This window comes from Pezoporus flaviventris, unplaced genomic scaffold (assembly GCF_033815535.1).
Source record: "Pezoporus flaviventris isolate CSIRO_AGI_PZ_B2104156 unplaced genomic scaffold, CSIRO_AGI_Pfla_v1 ptg000001l, whole genome shotgun sequence".
Taxonomy (NCBI): Eukaryota; Metazoa; Chordata; class Aves; order Psittaciformes; family Psittacidae; genus Pezoporus; species Pezoporus flaviventris.
In genome coordinates this window covers 59810105-59824346 of record NW_026892549.1, presented here as the reverse complement: position 1 = coordinate 59824346, position 14242 = coordinate 59810105, and the positions used below count along the sequence as shown (strand labels likewise).

General features: G+C 47.4%; 1 protein-coding gene across 17 annotated transcripts in view; it reads right to left on the bottom strand.

The window, feature by feature from the left end:
• Positions 1–14242, bottom strand: part of LOC133273098 (collagen alpha-1(XI) chain) — a 472710-nt gene that overhangs the window by 432848 nt on the left and 25620 nt on the right. For 9 of the 17 annotated variants that reach the window (XM_061461051.1, XM_061461060.1, XM_061461067.1 and 6 more), the window contains 16 exons: positions 13294–13386; positions 12842–12895; positions 11760–11831; positions 10795–10821; positions 10638–10682; positions 10478–10531; positions 10241–10303; positions 9781–9846; positions 9070–9123; positions 8528–8563; positions 7965–8027; positions 7601–7663; positions 6843–6905; positions 6122–6184; positions 5535–5585; positions 4934–4969 (listed from right to left, as the gene is read on the bottom strand). In XM_061461051.1, coding sequence (XP_061317035.1) covers positions 4934–4969; positions 5535–5585; positions 6122–6184; positions 6843–6905; positions 7601–7663; positions 7965–8027; positions 8528–8563; positions 9070–9123; positions 9781–9846; positions 10241–10303; positions 10478–10531; positions 10638–10682; positions 10795–10821; positions 11760–11831; positions 12842–12895; positions 13294–13386 — 903 coding nt within the window. Of the gene's footprint in view, positions 1–870; positions 1564–2064; positions 2165–3006; positions 3501–3752; positions 3802–3912; positions 3946–4592; positions 4656–4765; positions 4829–4933; positions 4970–5534; positions 5586–6121; positions 6185–6842; positions 6906–7600; positions 7664–7964; positions 8028–8527; positions 8564–9069; positions 9124–9780; positions 9847–10240; positions 10304–10477; positions 10532–10637; positions 10683–10794; positions 10822–11759; positions 11832–12841; positions 12896–13293; positions 13387–14242 lie in introns of all 17 variants that reach the window. The other 8 variants (XM_061461086.1, XM_061461116.1, XM_061461125.1 and 5 more) reach the window with 1 other exon arrangement.

Below are 14242 nucleotides of genomic sequence, written 5' to 3'. Positions count from 1 at the left end.
AGAGGGTGTATGCATGTCACATGTGAACAGCTTGGTTACAACCAGGCACTTCCAACCACACACTTAACATCAGAATTTTCCAGGACCCCTGTAAGCAGTAAATGGAAAAAGCAAACTGAGGAAACATAAACATTTATTCCAGAGAAAGATGTGTTCAGGCTTCCTTCTTATTTAGTGCAAGACATTCCTGAATCAGTGGGTTATTACTCCAGTAGACTGGTTTTCAGGGCTTTTTTGATAAGACTAGCTTTCTTAATAAAGGCCCAAGTCTTGTCATTGCTGGCCAGGTCTATGTAAGATCTCTAGCAGTTGGCTGTAGCTGGAGATCCAGCCAGGGCTTTCTAGCTAAGCCAAGATGCAAGTTTTCTAGGCACAATCCCAAACACAGAAGCATTGTTTGTCCCTGAGCAAAGAATCCTGTTCATCTGGTCCTTAAATCTGCATAGAGCAACTCCAGATCTCAGCCTGTGCCATTCAGATATCTGCTAGACATGACACTTATGCTGAAGTTGGGAAGAAAGATTTGCTGGGTGTTCAGGGAGTGCTGGCAGGCTGCAGAGGACCAAGAGCCCAGCAGGACAAGACCTATAGGACATGTTGCAGATGTGACTAGCAAGCCAGGCAGGATTAAGTCAAAAAAGACAGAACTGCACATGCTACTTGGCAGGCCAGCAGAATGCATAGGATGGGCTAGGAAGTCAACAGTGAACATATAAAAAGAGACTTAACTTCATGGGACCCACTGCCCAAAGAGGTGGTCAGGCCAGAGCCCACCCAACCAGGCAGGTAGACCAAACCTGGCAGATTAACCCTTCTGAAGTCACATGTTGACCCTTCCATAACACTTTGGCTGCAGGATGTGATACTTACTTCTAATGAAAGAAGGCAGCAGTCTCCCAAAGCGCAGTAAGGGCTCCTCATGAAGCTCTCCTGGTTTATCGACCAATTTGAAGAACACATCATTTGGCTCACTAGCTAGGCTATAGATATTCTTAACATCCACCTTCCTACCAATGCCCAAGACAACAAAGAAGTACCCTTTGCATTTTGCACTGGTAACAACCTTCTGCAGGTACTCAAGCTCTTGTTTATTCACTTTTCCGGTCATCATCAGAACTATGACTTTTATATCCCGAGGGTTTGGTGCACTTTCAAAAACATGAGCCATTGTGTGTTCAATTGCACTTCCTATAGCCTTTGTGCCATGGAGCTGGGTCATTTGGTTGTGCAGGTAATTGATGATCTTCTCTTTGGACCCATAATCAGTCAGTGAAAACTCAGTTTTTACTGGTGGGAAGCTTGAGTTGGTTTCATATTCATAAGGAGCTTGCTGGAGAACTGCCACTCTTGCATGGTGCTGAGATACTTTTGGCTCAGAGCTGATTTCCAGGTTACTTACAAGGTGGGAAATGTACTTCTTCATCTCATTGAACTGCAGAGGGGTGGTGGACTCTGAGCTATCCATGATGAAGGCTATGTCAGTGTCTATATCTGTTGGAGCTGCCCTTCTGTCTCTGAATACAGGTCTCTGATTACCACAGATGGGATCAGGGTCACACACATCTAGGGAAGAAAAATAATAGGTTTAACCTGAAGGAACTGAAGATAACCCTCTCTTGTCATTGTAAAAATCTTGTATCATATGAAATGCTATCAAGCCTTGACCATTCACTGGTCCATTACTTGACACCAAAGTCATTTCATCCCAAAACACACTTAAGTATGCATTTACTATTTTTACATGTTCCTTTGTCCAAAGGGATCCCTGCAGTACACTTTCATAAATGGCAGAAGGCCATATTTTATAGCGTTTAGCTATTGCTATTTGGGCTGTAAAACTAGGAATTACCAAAAAAAAGGAGCTTCTCTTTACAAAGAGGAGAATGCCCAGCAAGCCTCATTCACAATGCCAGTGATTCCTGCTCAGCCTAAGAATATGATCCCTTGTCTTCAGCAGCAAAAGATCTGACTCCCAACTGGGCTTCCCTTCTGCACCACTGACAACCGACTGCTGCGTGACCAGAAGGATTTGGCACTGTCTAAAGGAGAAATTGGATGCTTTACCCAGACAAATGTGACAAGTCAAGAGCCTCTGGATAGTTTCATTCAGCTGACTGCCGCTGGTAGGCAGAACAATCGCATGTCCAACTGCTGTGTTGTTGATCTGGTTAGATGCAAACAGAAAAACATGGTGTTAGTAATAATGCCTTCTGTTGTTTTCAGCTCAGAGCAGGGGAGGGCAATCCAAAACTCTAAGAGACTCTCTACTCAGCATGCTTCTTTTGGTGGATCCCATTTGGAGGACTGTAATGCCTCCAACACCAGTTAGTGAGAAGTTTGGAAACACAAAACTCCAAGGAAAGGGTCAAGCAGTTGAATCAGAGCTCAGCATGCTTATCTGGGTTTTCTTTGTTGTTTTAAAACTCAGTGCATCCACTCTCCCTCTGCCAGCAAAGCTAATGTACTTCCCACCCTCTGCCTTTCTGTCAGACCTTTATCGCTACAGGGACTGCCTTTACTTCTGTTTCACACCACACCTGGCTTGCTGGACTCATGATCTGGGAAACAAAGGATCATCACAGCCTCAGTAGCCTTTCACAGCATGTGCTGTGGTTTGAATTTCTCTCCTAATAGACTTAAAACCATGGAATGGTTTGTGTTGGAAGGGACCTTAAAGCTTATCCAGTTCCAACCCCCTCCCACAGGCAGGGACACCTTCCACTAGAGCAGGTTGCTCCAAGCCCCTGTGTCCAACCTGGCCTTGAACACTGCCAGGGATGGGGCAGCCACAGCTTCTCTGGGCACCCTGTGGTAGGTCCTCAGCACCCTCCCAGGAAAGAACTTCTTGCTGGGTGAGTTTGCTCAGCAACACGTTCTCAGCACAAAGCACCTGAAAAGACTGCAGAAGCCACCCGCTGCCTGTAGGAGCAAACACTGTCAAGGTCCCCAGCAAACCAGACTGAGCTCATAAGCCAGAAATGAAAGAAAGGGTGCATGACCCCCAACCTCCAGAGCTCTGGTGAGAACCGGGTCCTGTCTGCTGGTTAGGAACACTGGCATGACCCCGGCATCGTAGAGCTTGAGCACAGCATCGTTGAGCTGCGAGGAGGCTCTTGTGTCCCCGTTGCTGAAGAAGACAGCCACCTTCCTCATGAGGAAGCCACTTCGGGCACGCTTGAATGTATTCCTGGCCACAAAGGACATGGCGGTCTCCAGACTGCGTGGCTTTGTGGTGAGGGTCGCCTGGAAGTTTTGGATCTGCTGGAGGAGGCTTGATTTCTTCCTGGCATCAGCAAAGCGGATCTCGGTGGTGACCTCATTGTTGTAGGTGACCAGAGCCACCCGGGCACCCCGAGGACAGTTGCTTTCAGCGATGGTTAAGTTGTTGACCACTCTGAGCACAGTTTGCTTCATTCTGTTGAAAACCTCCCTCACGACACCCGAGGAGGTGTCAATAGCAAAGGCCAGCTCGGTTGGGAAGACAGGGCACTCCTTGGGACCTGCCAGAAACTTGTGTTGGGAACAAACAGTGCCCCAGATAGCTGGCAGGGTGCAAGGACCAAGTCCTCAGCAGGGGTAAATCATTCATACCACATACGTGGAGAGAGCAATTGTGGCACACAGTCACACTGGGATTGAAGATGACTTACCATAGCAGCAAGCTGTGGGAAAGATAAGGAAAGAAAAGAGTTTGGTCAGTGCCATTTGTGTAACAGGCACACAAGGGTAGAGACGGGGATTTAGCAAAGCACTGATGTACTCACGGCATTTGTCTTTGATGTTCCGCACAAGTGCACATTGCTTTAGAAAATAAAATGAAAGACAGAGAGAAAAGGTTAAAAAAAAAAGAGACCTGTGACACAGCCAACAAAAGAGTATTTCAGTACAATAAGGAACTTATGCCACACTTACATCTCTGGATTCTCCTTTATCACCCTTAAGTCCCTGTTTAAATGAAATAAAGAGAAATTGAGTGCAATGTATATTTTCAGAGTTCCCCCTGTACCCAGCTGGTATAATTAACCCTGGCTCATGGAGAATCTAAGGGAAAACCTGCTTGTTTTCAGGTGTTTCCTCACATGTTTCCCCATGTCAGGAGTAAACCTAGTTGAGGTCAAACCCAAATGGGACATTTGCAATGCTCCAGGCTCATGTGCAAAGCAAGCCAAGTCACCTTGTCCTTTCTAGGGTGCTCTGTGCCAGTCACATTTGGTCATAGACCATATCCTGTGTGGGGTGATAAATGACAAAGACCTGAGAACTTCCTAGAAGGAGTATGAAGTGGCATATTTGCCATGGGGAAACCCCAGTTCCTGATAAGAGCCTGTCTATTGGGTTTTGCTTTCTGCTGTGCACTGCAGTTTGAGGATGGGTGAATATTTATCAGTTATAAACAGCTAGCTAGGAATTTATACAGACATACCCATAACAAATAAAAGAGGAATTTGCCCAACTTGAAATCAGGAGATGGCAATGGGCATGTTTTTCAACCCCTGACACCAACAGGGCCTACCACATTACTCAGGGAAGCAACCAAGAACCTCTCAAAGTGGGAAGCAAGAGGCTCCTTCAGCAATGCAATGAACACTTACAGATGGTCCAGGGTATCCAACCTCTCCTTTCTGACCAGGTGTCCCAGGTTCTCCTGAATTTCCCTAGAGAGAAAGAGCAAAGAAGTCCCAGGAACATGTGTCAATGCTTAGAAAAGATGTATACACCTTCCAGGCTGTCCATGCACAAGGGAAGATGCCATGGTCCCACTTACTCTGCGGCCTCTGTTTCCTTTAGGACCGGGGCCTCCAGCAACACCGCGGTCACCAGGTCCACCCTGGTCAGGGAGAAACACAAATGGTAGCTCGAAACCTGCACAGGACCACAGGTAACTGCTACATCACTTGGAGAATGAATGCACAGCTCATGGGCTGCACCATACCTTGGGCCCTGGGTAGCCGATGAAACCACGTTCTCCCTGAAACAACAGGAAGGTTTATTTGAATATGGTTTAGCAAATTAAGAGGGTTCTGCAGGGAGATGTGTACCAACTGCAGGCAGATCTGTACCAACTGCAGGGATTAAGTGATAAAGGGAAAAGGGAGCGAGATTGCAAATTCAGTGTGCAACTTTGTTCCACATATGACTCTTTTCAAGGTCTGGCTGCTCCTCCTGGGCTAATTTCAAATGTAGGGGAGCTGTCAGAGATGCTGGAGTATTGTTTTCCAAGTCCCACAGACATTCATGGGGGTATCTGGCCAAAAGGTTCAAAAACATTGCGCTTCCTCCTTGGCAAATCTGATCTATGTAGGCAAAACTGAGACAAAGGCAGAGGGGAAAGGTTTTAAGTATCTTGCCTAACTTTTTTAGCAGGGTACACACAGGGCTGATTTTTGTCCCTGTATTTGACTTCACTTCTTGTCCCTGTACATATTTGACTGTCCTTGCCCATCTGCACTGCAGACATGGGCTACCTCGTTGTCCGTGATAACTCATGTTGGGCATATTGCATACACCTATGGGCACACTGAGCATACACCTACCTTTCTGCCTTTAGGACCTGGGCCACCGATTCCATCTCGTCCATCATCACCCTAAAATTGGAAAACCAAAGCCATTAATATGCATTGAATGAGAATCAAACCTCACAGCTCCAGCACCATCAACACCCAATCAGAACCCACTTATGCCACAGACTTTGAGAAGTGCTTCCATAGATGAAATTATTGCAAGAAAAATAGCACAAAAAGGTGAGGCCAAAACTACAAATCTGATTTAAAACTGCTTAGTATATACATGTAGAAGTCAGCTTAGTATATACAGGTAGAAGTATATACAGGTAGAAGTCAGCAATGAGGAGCAGGTTTGGAGGTCAGTCAAAACTAGGGGTGATCTCCGAGATGTGAAAAGTCACTTTTCAAATGAATACAATTTACCTCCTTGAAGATATTACTGTTATAAACTCTGCTCACACCAGCTTAAGACATAAAGCTGGTTTCTCAATTGAACTATGTAGGATGCAAAGTCCATAGGGAGCTAAAATCTCTGCTGGAAAGGGCTGTGCCCCATTTACCACAGGAGAAGGTTCAGCCCAACATCCTTAAAGACGTGAGTGCATGGCCACACTTACCATCTCCCCTCGTGGGCCCTGCTGTCCATTTGCCCCTTTGGGTCCAGGGTTTCCAGGCTCACCCTGAAAACAGGAGCATCTGTTAGAGCATGTGCTGAAACTCCAGGCAACTCCAAGATTTTCCCACCCTGTCAGCACTGGTTTCCTTATACAGACCAGTCTGCAGTTGTCCTTGCAGAAGAAAGTCATGACTGGACCTACACAGGCAGCAATTCTACAGAACACTTGCTCTTTAGTGGGACACAAGAGACCAGCCAGCTCCCACCACAGGATGGGGTTTGCTTTTCATCAACACTGCAAAAGGGAAGCTCCCAAGCTCTGGACGTCTTGCCAGTGCAAAAGGACAATGGAGCTGCCATGGAAATGAACCAGTGTGTGTGAGTGTGGAGAGGTAAAACATAAACCACATGGTTTCACCTGTAGAGAGTCTGGAGGGATCCAGCACCCACCTTCCTATGTGGGCATCAGCTGAGAATTTGCCCTGGAAAATTACTTGGAAAGTTCAGTTACTCAATTACTTTTCCCACTCTGTTCAATGAAAGAGAAGCCTAATGAAACAACCAGAGCATAGACCCTGCTCTACTCTGCACTGTGCAAGCCAGTGAAAATGAGCTAATTTTGCTCCAAGAGGTTCATCTGAAGTATATTTTTTTAAGGTCACTATCCAGAAGCTTTTCATCATTGTTTTAGTTGCTGATACCCAATGCTCGTGAAGACAAACCTTTAATCCCAGGGGACCAATCCTGCCCCGCTCTCCTGCGGCTCCTGGAGGTCCACCACCAGCCTGGAATGGAGACAGGGAGAGGCATGTTGGCAAAATGTCAATAAAACTGGGTGCCAGAAACTAGGGTATTGGGTGACCATAGAAGTCGTGTATTAACTACCAGGGCTGGTGCCTCTCAAAGCACCTTAGGAAGTTCAGAAGTCTAATTCACAGTTGGGAAGAGCTGAACAACCAGGTCAGTTCAGTGCAAGAGTCAACAGTGACTTACATTGTCCCTAGAGAACCCCCCTGGGAAAGGTGCAAACAGGAGGAGCAAAGTCCTGCTCAGGATGGGGAAATGCAGGATGTGCCTGGCTTTATGGCCTCAAGTCTTGCTGGAGTATGCAGCAGGAGGGAGAAATGAATGCATGGGGGGCCCCAGCAAGGACTCAAGATGGTTGTGCTCTGGCATCAGAGATGTCTGCAGGCTTTAGTTAAGATCACAAACCATCATGGGCCAAACAATGAAGTCTTGACCCCTTTGTGTTTGCTTTGAACACTTTCTCTTCTGTAACTCTTGATCAAGAGCTCTTCAGCATAAGCTGAGAGGAGAATCATACTGGAAGAGTGTGTTGTAAGAGAATTAAACAGAGTTGGAACCCTAGAGGGTTCCTAAAGGGAATGGGAAGACACATTGGTGGCATCTTATTAGCTCAGTGAGATGTTCTTGCTGAGTATGGCTGGGTCAATGGCTGAGAAGCAGCAAAAGGGTTTACCCTGGGTCCAGGAACACCCTGTTCTCCTCTGATGCCTGGCGTGCCAAGCTGGCCAGGAGGACCCTGTGTGGGGAGAAAAAAGAGGTGTCACACACATGGGTGGAAACACACCAGTGCTATCCCAGGTTGCAAGGGAAAGCAAATGCTACAGCACCCGAGAGATGGCTGTCAAACATGTCACAGCTTGGGTGGTATGAACGGGATGGCTCGATGTCCCTGGGCAGGACAGCCAGGCCACAGTACACCCAAAAATACCCAAATCCCAACAGTCCTCACTACTGAGACTCTTTGAGGAAGAGGCTGTAATGAAATAATGCAACAGCATCACAAGGTAAAACATATCCTTTGCTATAAGCTCACTGACCTGTGGCCCTCTCATGCCTTGTTCTCCAGCTGGCCCTGCTTGACCGGGTGAGCCCTTGGTACCCTTGAAGTGCAAAACAGGACAATGCAGGTTAGCATGGGGGAAATGGGGTCAACACCAAGGAGAAGCTCAGGAGATCTCAAGGCATTTATAGCTGCATAAACAGCAGGGAAGGACAGCTGTCTGGGATGTTTATTCAGGATATGGTTATAGCAGAGAATAAGCACAGAACTAGTGGGTTAATTCACCTCCTGCAATCAGCGGGCATCAATCTCCTTTATGCTTTGGCCCCATTACACTACTCCAGCAGCAAGCTGAGACAAAGCATCTGGCCAGGGAACACTGCAGAGGACGGGCAGCCCCAGGCACATGGATGGCTGGGTTTGCACCGAATCCAGCAAGGAGCATACAGGGAGATGAGCCTGAGGAAGAGGGGAAAAACTGGGAGAAGAGAGAAGACAGAAGGAAGCAAAGCCTGTATCTCTTAGCATGTCTCTGGGTGCTGTGGCTGCCTGGCCGGTGGCATGGCAGTAGCCCCATGTGTTGCTCCCATCACCACTTACCTTAACTCCTATTGGTCCCCTTCGTCCTGCCATACCCTGCAGATGAAGAAACAATGAGACTTGTTATTCAAGTACATAAGCACACATTTCTCTGCTGCTTTTAGATCCATGTATTGCTACTTCTCTTAGTCCAAAATTACATTTGAATAGCTCAAACTACCGGGGAGAGAGGGAGAGAACTGTCTTGTATCAAAGCATGTTCTCTCCTTCCTTGCATCCCCCAACTCTTCACCACATAGGTGAGTTGCTCCCTCACACTTGCATGCCAGATGCCCATGCCAGAGTCAGTCAGATGTAGCTTCACTGGTCTGAGCACTGAGTTACTTGAATGGGAATGACCCAGATTAGACCTTTAAAGTCTATAGGCTGGGGAAAAAACAGGCATTTTCCTTTTGAGTTTTCTTGGTTTTTTTTATTTGTACAGGGTTTTATTTAGGTTAAAATCCTGATAGTTGTGAAACAAAACACATGGGAAGGCAGGAGGGAAAAATGTCATTGGTGGGTTAAGCTAGGCCCCTTCTAAGTGTGGGTCTGGAGCTCACCTGCCTTCCAACTTCACCATCCTGGCCATCCAGCCCCACTGGTCCTGGCTCTCCCTAAGGGGGAAGCAAAATTTAAGTGAGAGCCCTGAGATGAACAGCACTGGGGAAATAGGTTCGAGTCTCACACAACTGATCTTCCATGCTCTCACACAAGTTACTCAATATTCCCACATCAGTGGAAATCCTTCTAACAGCTCACAGAGACTTTACATCCAGTTTCTGAGCTAGCACAAGCCAACATTCCAGTTTTTTGGTAAATGCCTCCTGTCATTTAGGATAAATTTTTATTATGAGCTGGTAAAGAAAACAATGGGGTTTGAACGTTTTCCAAGTGTGTGAAGCTTTTTCCCAAAGGTTCCAGGTGAATCAGGACTTGTATCAGGTCTGTTATCACCTGAACACTTCTGTGTTCAGACCCACAGGAACATATGAAGTCAATTTCCAAGTACAAACTTGTTTCCAGTGACAACATCCCCAAAGGCTTTGTATAAAAATAATAATGATGGCTTTTCACACAAAAAATATTCTAAGCTCACATCTTCCCAAAGAAAGGTTGCAAAACAACTCTTTCTCATGGAAAAGTATTCCTCCTGGCAAGGCCCGACGGGTTGAGGAACCCTGCACCTTTTTGGTAACACCCTTTCTTCTTACTTTCTCTGTCCTATCCTATTGTAAAAAACAAAACAACAAAAGACAACAAAGACACTTTACCATTTGTCCAATTTCACCCTTTTGGCCTCTGGATCCTCGTTGAGTATTATCAGCTCCTGAATCCCCCTGAAAGCAATACAGCAATGAGAAACATCTGTTTAAGTGGGACATGGAAATCAGGCATCAAACTGCTCTGCCACGGTTCAGAACCAACTTTTCTTTTCCTTTTTGACCGAATTAGATAAAATACTATTGTTTTCAGACAGACACAACTTTTCAGCTGAGAAATAATCACATTGAAGGAGAGGATGAAGGAGGATTTCAATAGAATGAAACTGTGACTGACAGGTTGGTGCCAAGAGGCCTGTGTTACACACACCACCTCTGAGTCCGTGCTCTGTCACTGGGCCTGTCACTGTCCGGTGGCATTTCTAAGCCTGAGTGCATGCCTGCTGACGAGCCCAGGACTGGTGGAAAGCGCATGGGGAACCAAGCAGATACCTCAGCAGTATTTATTTACCGGGTCTCCACGGAGCCCGCGGTCACCGCGCTCTCCTCGCTCGCCTTTAACTCCCTTGTCACCCTGCGGGAGGAGACAGAGAGTCAGCAAAAAGCAGGCCTTGCCTGCCTTCAGTATCTCTGCTGCCGCGCACCTCTGCCCTGAGGAGAGCACGGGGGCTTTCCATCCCCCCTCCCCCGGCCCAAATCCTCTTTTTCACCACCATTTAGCCCCGTTGTAACCGTGGTAAGAGCCTACCCTCCTTCCGGAGTATCCCTTCTCTCCAGAGGAGCCAGGCAGTCCCTTGTCTCCCTAGGGAAAAAAAACACCTCAGGATATTTGCTGCTTTCAAGGCGTCCCTCAGATGCTTCACCAGAATATCTCATTATAAATCAAAAAAACAGCTAAAAGCACTAACCTCTTCTCCATCAATGCCATCCAGACCCATTTCTCCCAGTTCACCCTGTGGAAGAGAGGCAAGGCGCAAATGCTCACTATGGGAAAGGGGCACAGGGAGGAGGGCACTGTCCATATGCTCACACTCACTGCTGTGACGTGAGGAGATAGCTCCATACCTTCTCTCCTGGGAATCCCCGAGAACCCTGAAGAGACCAGAAAAGGGAGTTACTCCACTTTTGCCCAGTTCACTGCTGTGGGAAGCAGTGGGGCAGGGGGACTAGGCCTGCAGTCAGACCCAGAGCCAGGACCAGGCCACGAGAGCAGGGCTTGCAGCACCAGGGTTTGCCTGTCCCTTATTTCTCTGTCTTCCTCAGCTGCCTCCTCAACACTTGTGCCAAGATAAAATGCATGCATCATGGGGTTTAGCCAGCTGACCCAATAAACCAGCTTACTCCTTAGCCACAATTCTTGCTCCACTGACTTCCTTTTCTCCCTGCCCCTATTTTTATAAGAATCCAGATCTAGTCCTGGTGCCTTTATTCAAAGCTGAGCCTTTTTGAAGAAATTCAGTATCTCAGGTGCAATGGGCTTGGTTCATGCACTCCTCTGCGGTCTGCCAGAGGATCCTGTGGTCAGGGAAGACGGTAGGAAACACCCCCTTAACACTGATGAATATTTCCCATAAATATTACAGATTTCACTACCTCTTCTGGCTCTTGGCTGCTGTCCTGAACCATTTGCTCAAGGTTCCTCTTTAAAGCAGCAGCCATGGCTCACTTTTCTCCCTCCTCCTCAACAGATTTCCATCCATACACCATCCCACCCCTGGGTCAAGACGCACATTTCTTGGTGCTCAGAACAAACCTATCTCTTATCACATCTTTCCTGTAGAGCCTGCACAGAATAGATGAGCCTTGTTTGCAGATTGAGCCTTGGTCACGAGGCTGCCCTTCTGTTCTACAGTAGCAATGCTAAAGCCATGACACCAGCTGGAAGCCTTGGTGATTGGCCAGGAGGACAACACCACTCAGGTGGATGCAGCAGCTCTTGTGTGACATCCTAAAGCAGCAAGAGTTCCCCTTGGTGAACTCTCACCAACTGGACCCTGGGTCTGCTCCAGGAAGGCTGTTTCTGCACGTACCTTGGTTCCTCTGTGCCCAGGGCATCCCTGGAAACCCTGTGTCCCATTCACACCAGGAGGTCCACGCTCACCCTGTTGCATGGAAGGGAAAACACAATGGTCAGGGTTTGCCTGCTAAGCGTGTTTGTTCAGCTGACTGTACCCATCAGCAACCACAGGAGGTGGCTTGGAAGCACAGGACTAAACTTAGGATCAGGTTTTGAAAGGCCAATGCCCAGCGACCCCACCATCTCCTGCCCACAACCTTCCTCATGCACCGACCAGCTCCAGGCCTTCATCCATGAGAAACGTCCCTCTGAAGCTCTCAGCTATGAAAGAGCTTTACAAAACTACAAAACTTCTCCTTCAAAATAAAGCAAGATAAACCCCTCAGAGTTCTGAAAAGATGTCTAACCCCATCCTGACCTTAGAGCCCCATGAAAACATTGCCTTGCACATGATATCTGACAGCAGCATTTGGCCCTGCCTGTGTTATTGGCAAAGCAATAAGCACCGCCAGCCCTGTGGCCTCAGCTTCACCTCCTGGGCGTAATGCGTGGGGAGTTGTTTTTCCAGGGGTGACGTGGGATTCATCAAGAGCTTGGACAAAGCAGTGCTAGTAAGAAGTCATGGGATTCACGCTGTCTGCCACTGTGAAGGATTGAAACATGCCTTCCTGATCCCATTCTTCGGCTAGCTGAAAACTCTCAGCTTCACTAGGTACAGATAACTTTAGCAGAGGCTGCAGCTTTACTGAAGTTGGGGTTTTTATGGTGTTCATAATCACTGTGCCCTGCTCAGAGGTGATTGGGACCAGCTGCAAACAATCCTACCTGCCTTGGAGGAACAGCACACAGCTGCATCACATCAAATAATAGGAGCTGTTGCCCCTGTTGTGCCTTCTTCCCAAGTTGCTCCTTACTGACCCAGGAGGAACTGTGACCAACCTCCCAGGCCATCAGGTAGGAAAACACAAAGTTCTGCTTGCTTTCTCATCTAATCCAAACCCACATCCAGAGTATAAAATATTTAGTGAAAAAGCCTGCACTATGGTGAGGTCCTTTCTTTGAGTGGTACTGTACAGAGCAGGTGCAATCACTCACCGGTCCTCCTTCATCACCAGGATAGCCTCCGTAGCCAAGATCACCGGTGGCACCCTAGAAGACAACCAAGAGGATTCTGCATTTCTTACATATGATCTCCCTCTAAACTGATACTCAAGATTTCCCCAGATTTGCACAAAGTGGCTGCTTGGTCACTTGTGTAAACAAGCTGATGAGAGAAACCATCTCCTTTTGACATCCCTAAACACTTTCACAAGACACTTCTCTCCCTCCTTCTTTTACAACAGAGACTGTTAGTGACAGAGGAGAGCAGCTCTCAACCGCTACGCATGGGCCAGGGCCAGCTTTAAAATGGGGCACAAATGGAGATGAGCTTCCTGTTAGCATCACCCATTACAATGTATGCAGCTTGCACAACACCTACCCATCACCACCATAGTGGACACTGACCTTGCATGAAAACACCCTTCATCCCCAGGTAAGTGACTTACCTTTGGTCCTATGGGGCCTGGCACACCTCTGTCCCCTCTCTGCCCTGAGCACTTGCATGGGACCTTGCAGCAAGTCCTCTCTGCGATGTTGTCCTGCAGCAAAATGCATGAGAGACAACAACAAGGTGTTAAAACCTGGCAGAGCACCAGCACTGTAACTCCTACAAGCCCCGAGTCTGTGCAATTGCCCCTGTGCCAAACTTAACATCAGTCTGGTAGCATTCTGGGATCTGTCTACCCCGAAACACCTAAAGCATACCAGGAAAAGGAGGCGTGTGTTGGCAGACTGGATAGGTTGCATGGTTAGGAAGCAACAGTCAATTTTCTTTTGGACATCAGAGGCAAGGGTTTAAATAGGAACAGTGTGGAGCAGAATTTGTAGAGAGCATGTAGCTCAGCGCCCAGAGCAGTGCTGGTACTGAAGAGAGCAATTTCATCTCCTAAGAAACATATGTGGAATAGCCCATAAGAAGGTCACTGCAGGGAACACTTGGCCAGCGACCAGCAGGCTGAGGGCAGTTTGTGAGCACGCAACAAATGAGGAGAAAAGAAGACAGAAAGACAGAAAGGGATTCATCGAAATCACAGCTTGATTTTACATCATCCTATAGGAAGGAAAAAAATCACTTTCTTTGCCAAGCACATTGCTGGCTGCAAATGCTTCCTGCCAGCTTTGTACATTTACATCTTGAAATGATTTCCTAGGCAACTGAATTATTTGGGGATGGGCGGAGGAGACTAGCTGTGATCCCCAAACCCAAGGTTTACTCCCAGGTGGCTGCATGCTGATTTGTGGAGAAGGGCCCAGGAGGGATAGCACAGGGATGAGCAGTTAAGACCAATCTTATTAAGTCTACTGGAAAAGAAGCTTAATGATGCTGGTAACAGATGTGAAGTTGGCAGGAACTGGACATACCAAGCTTGATAGCAAATATACCCAACAAACTTC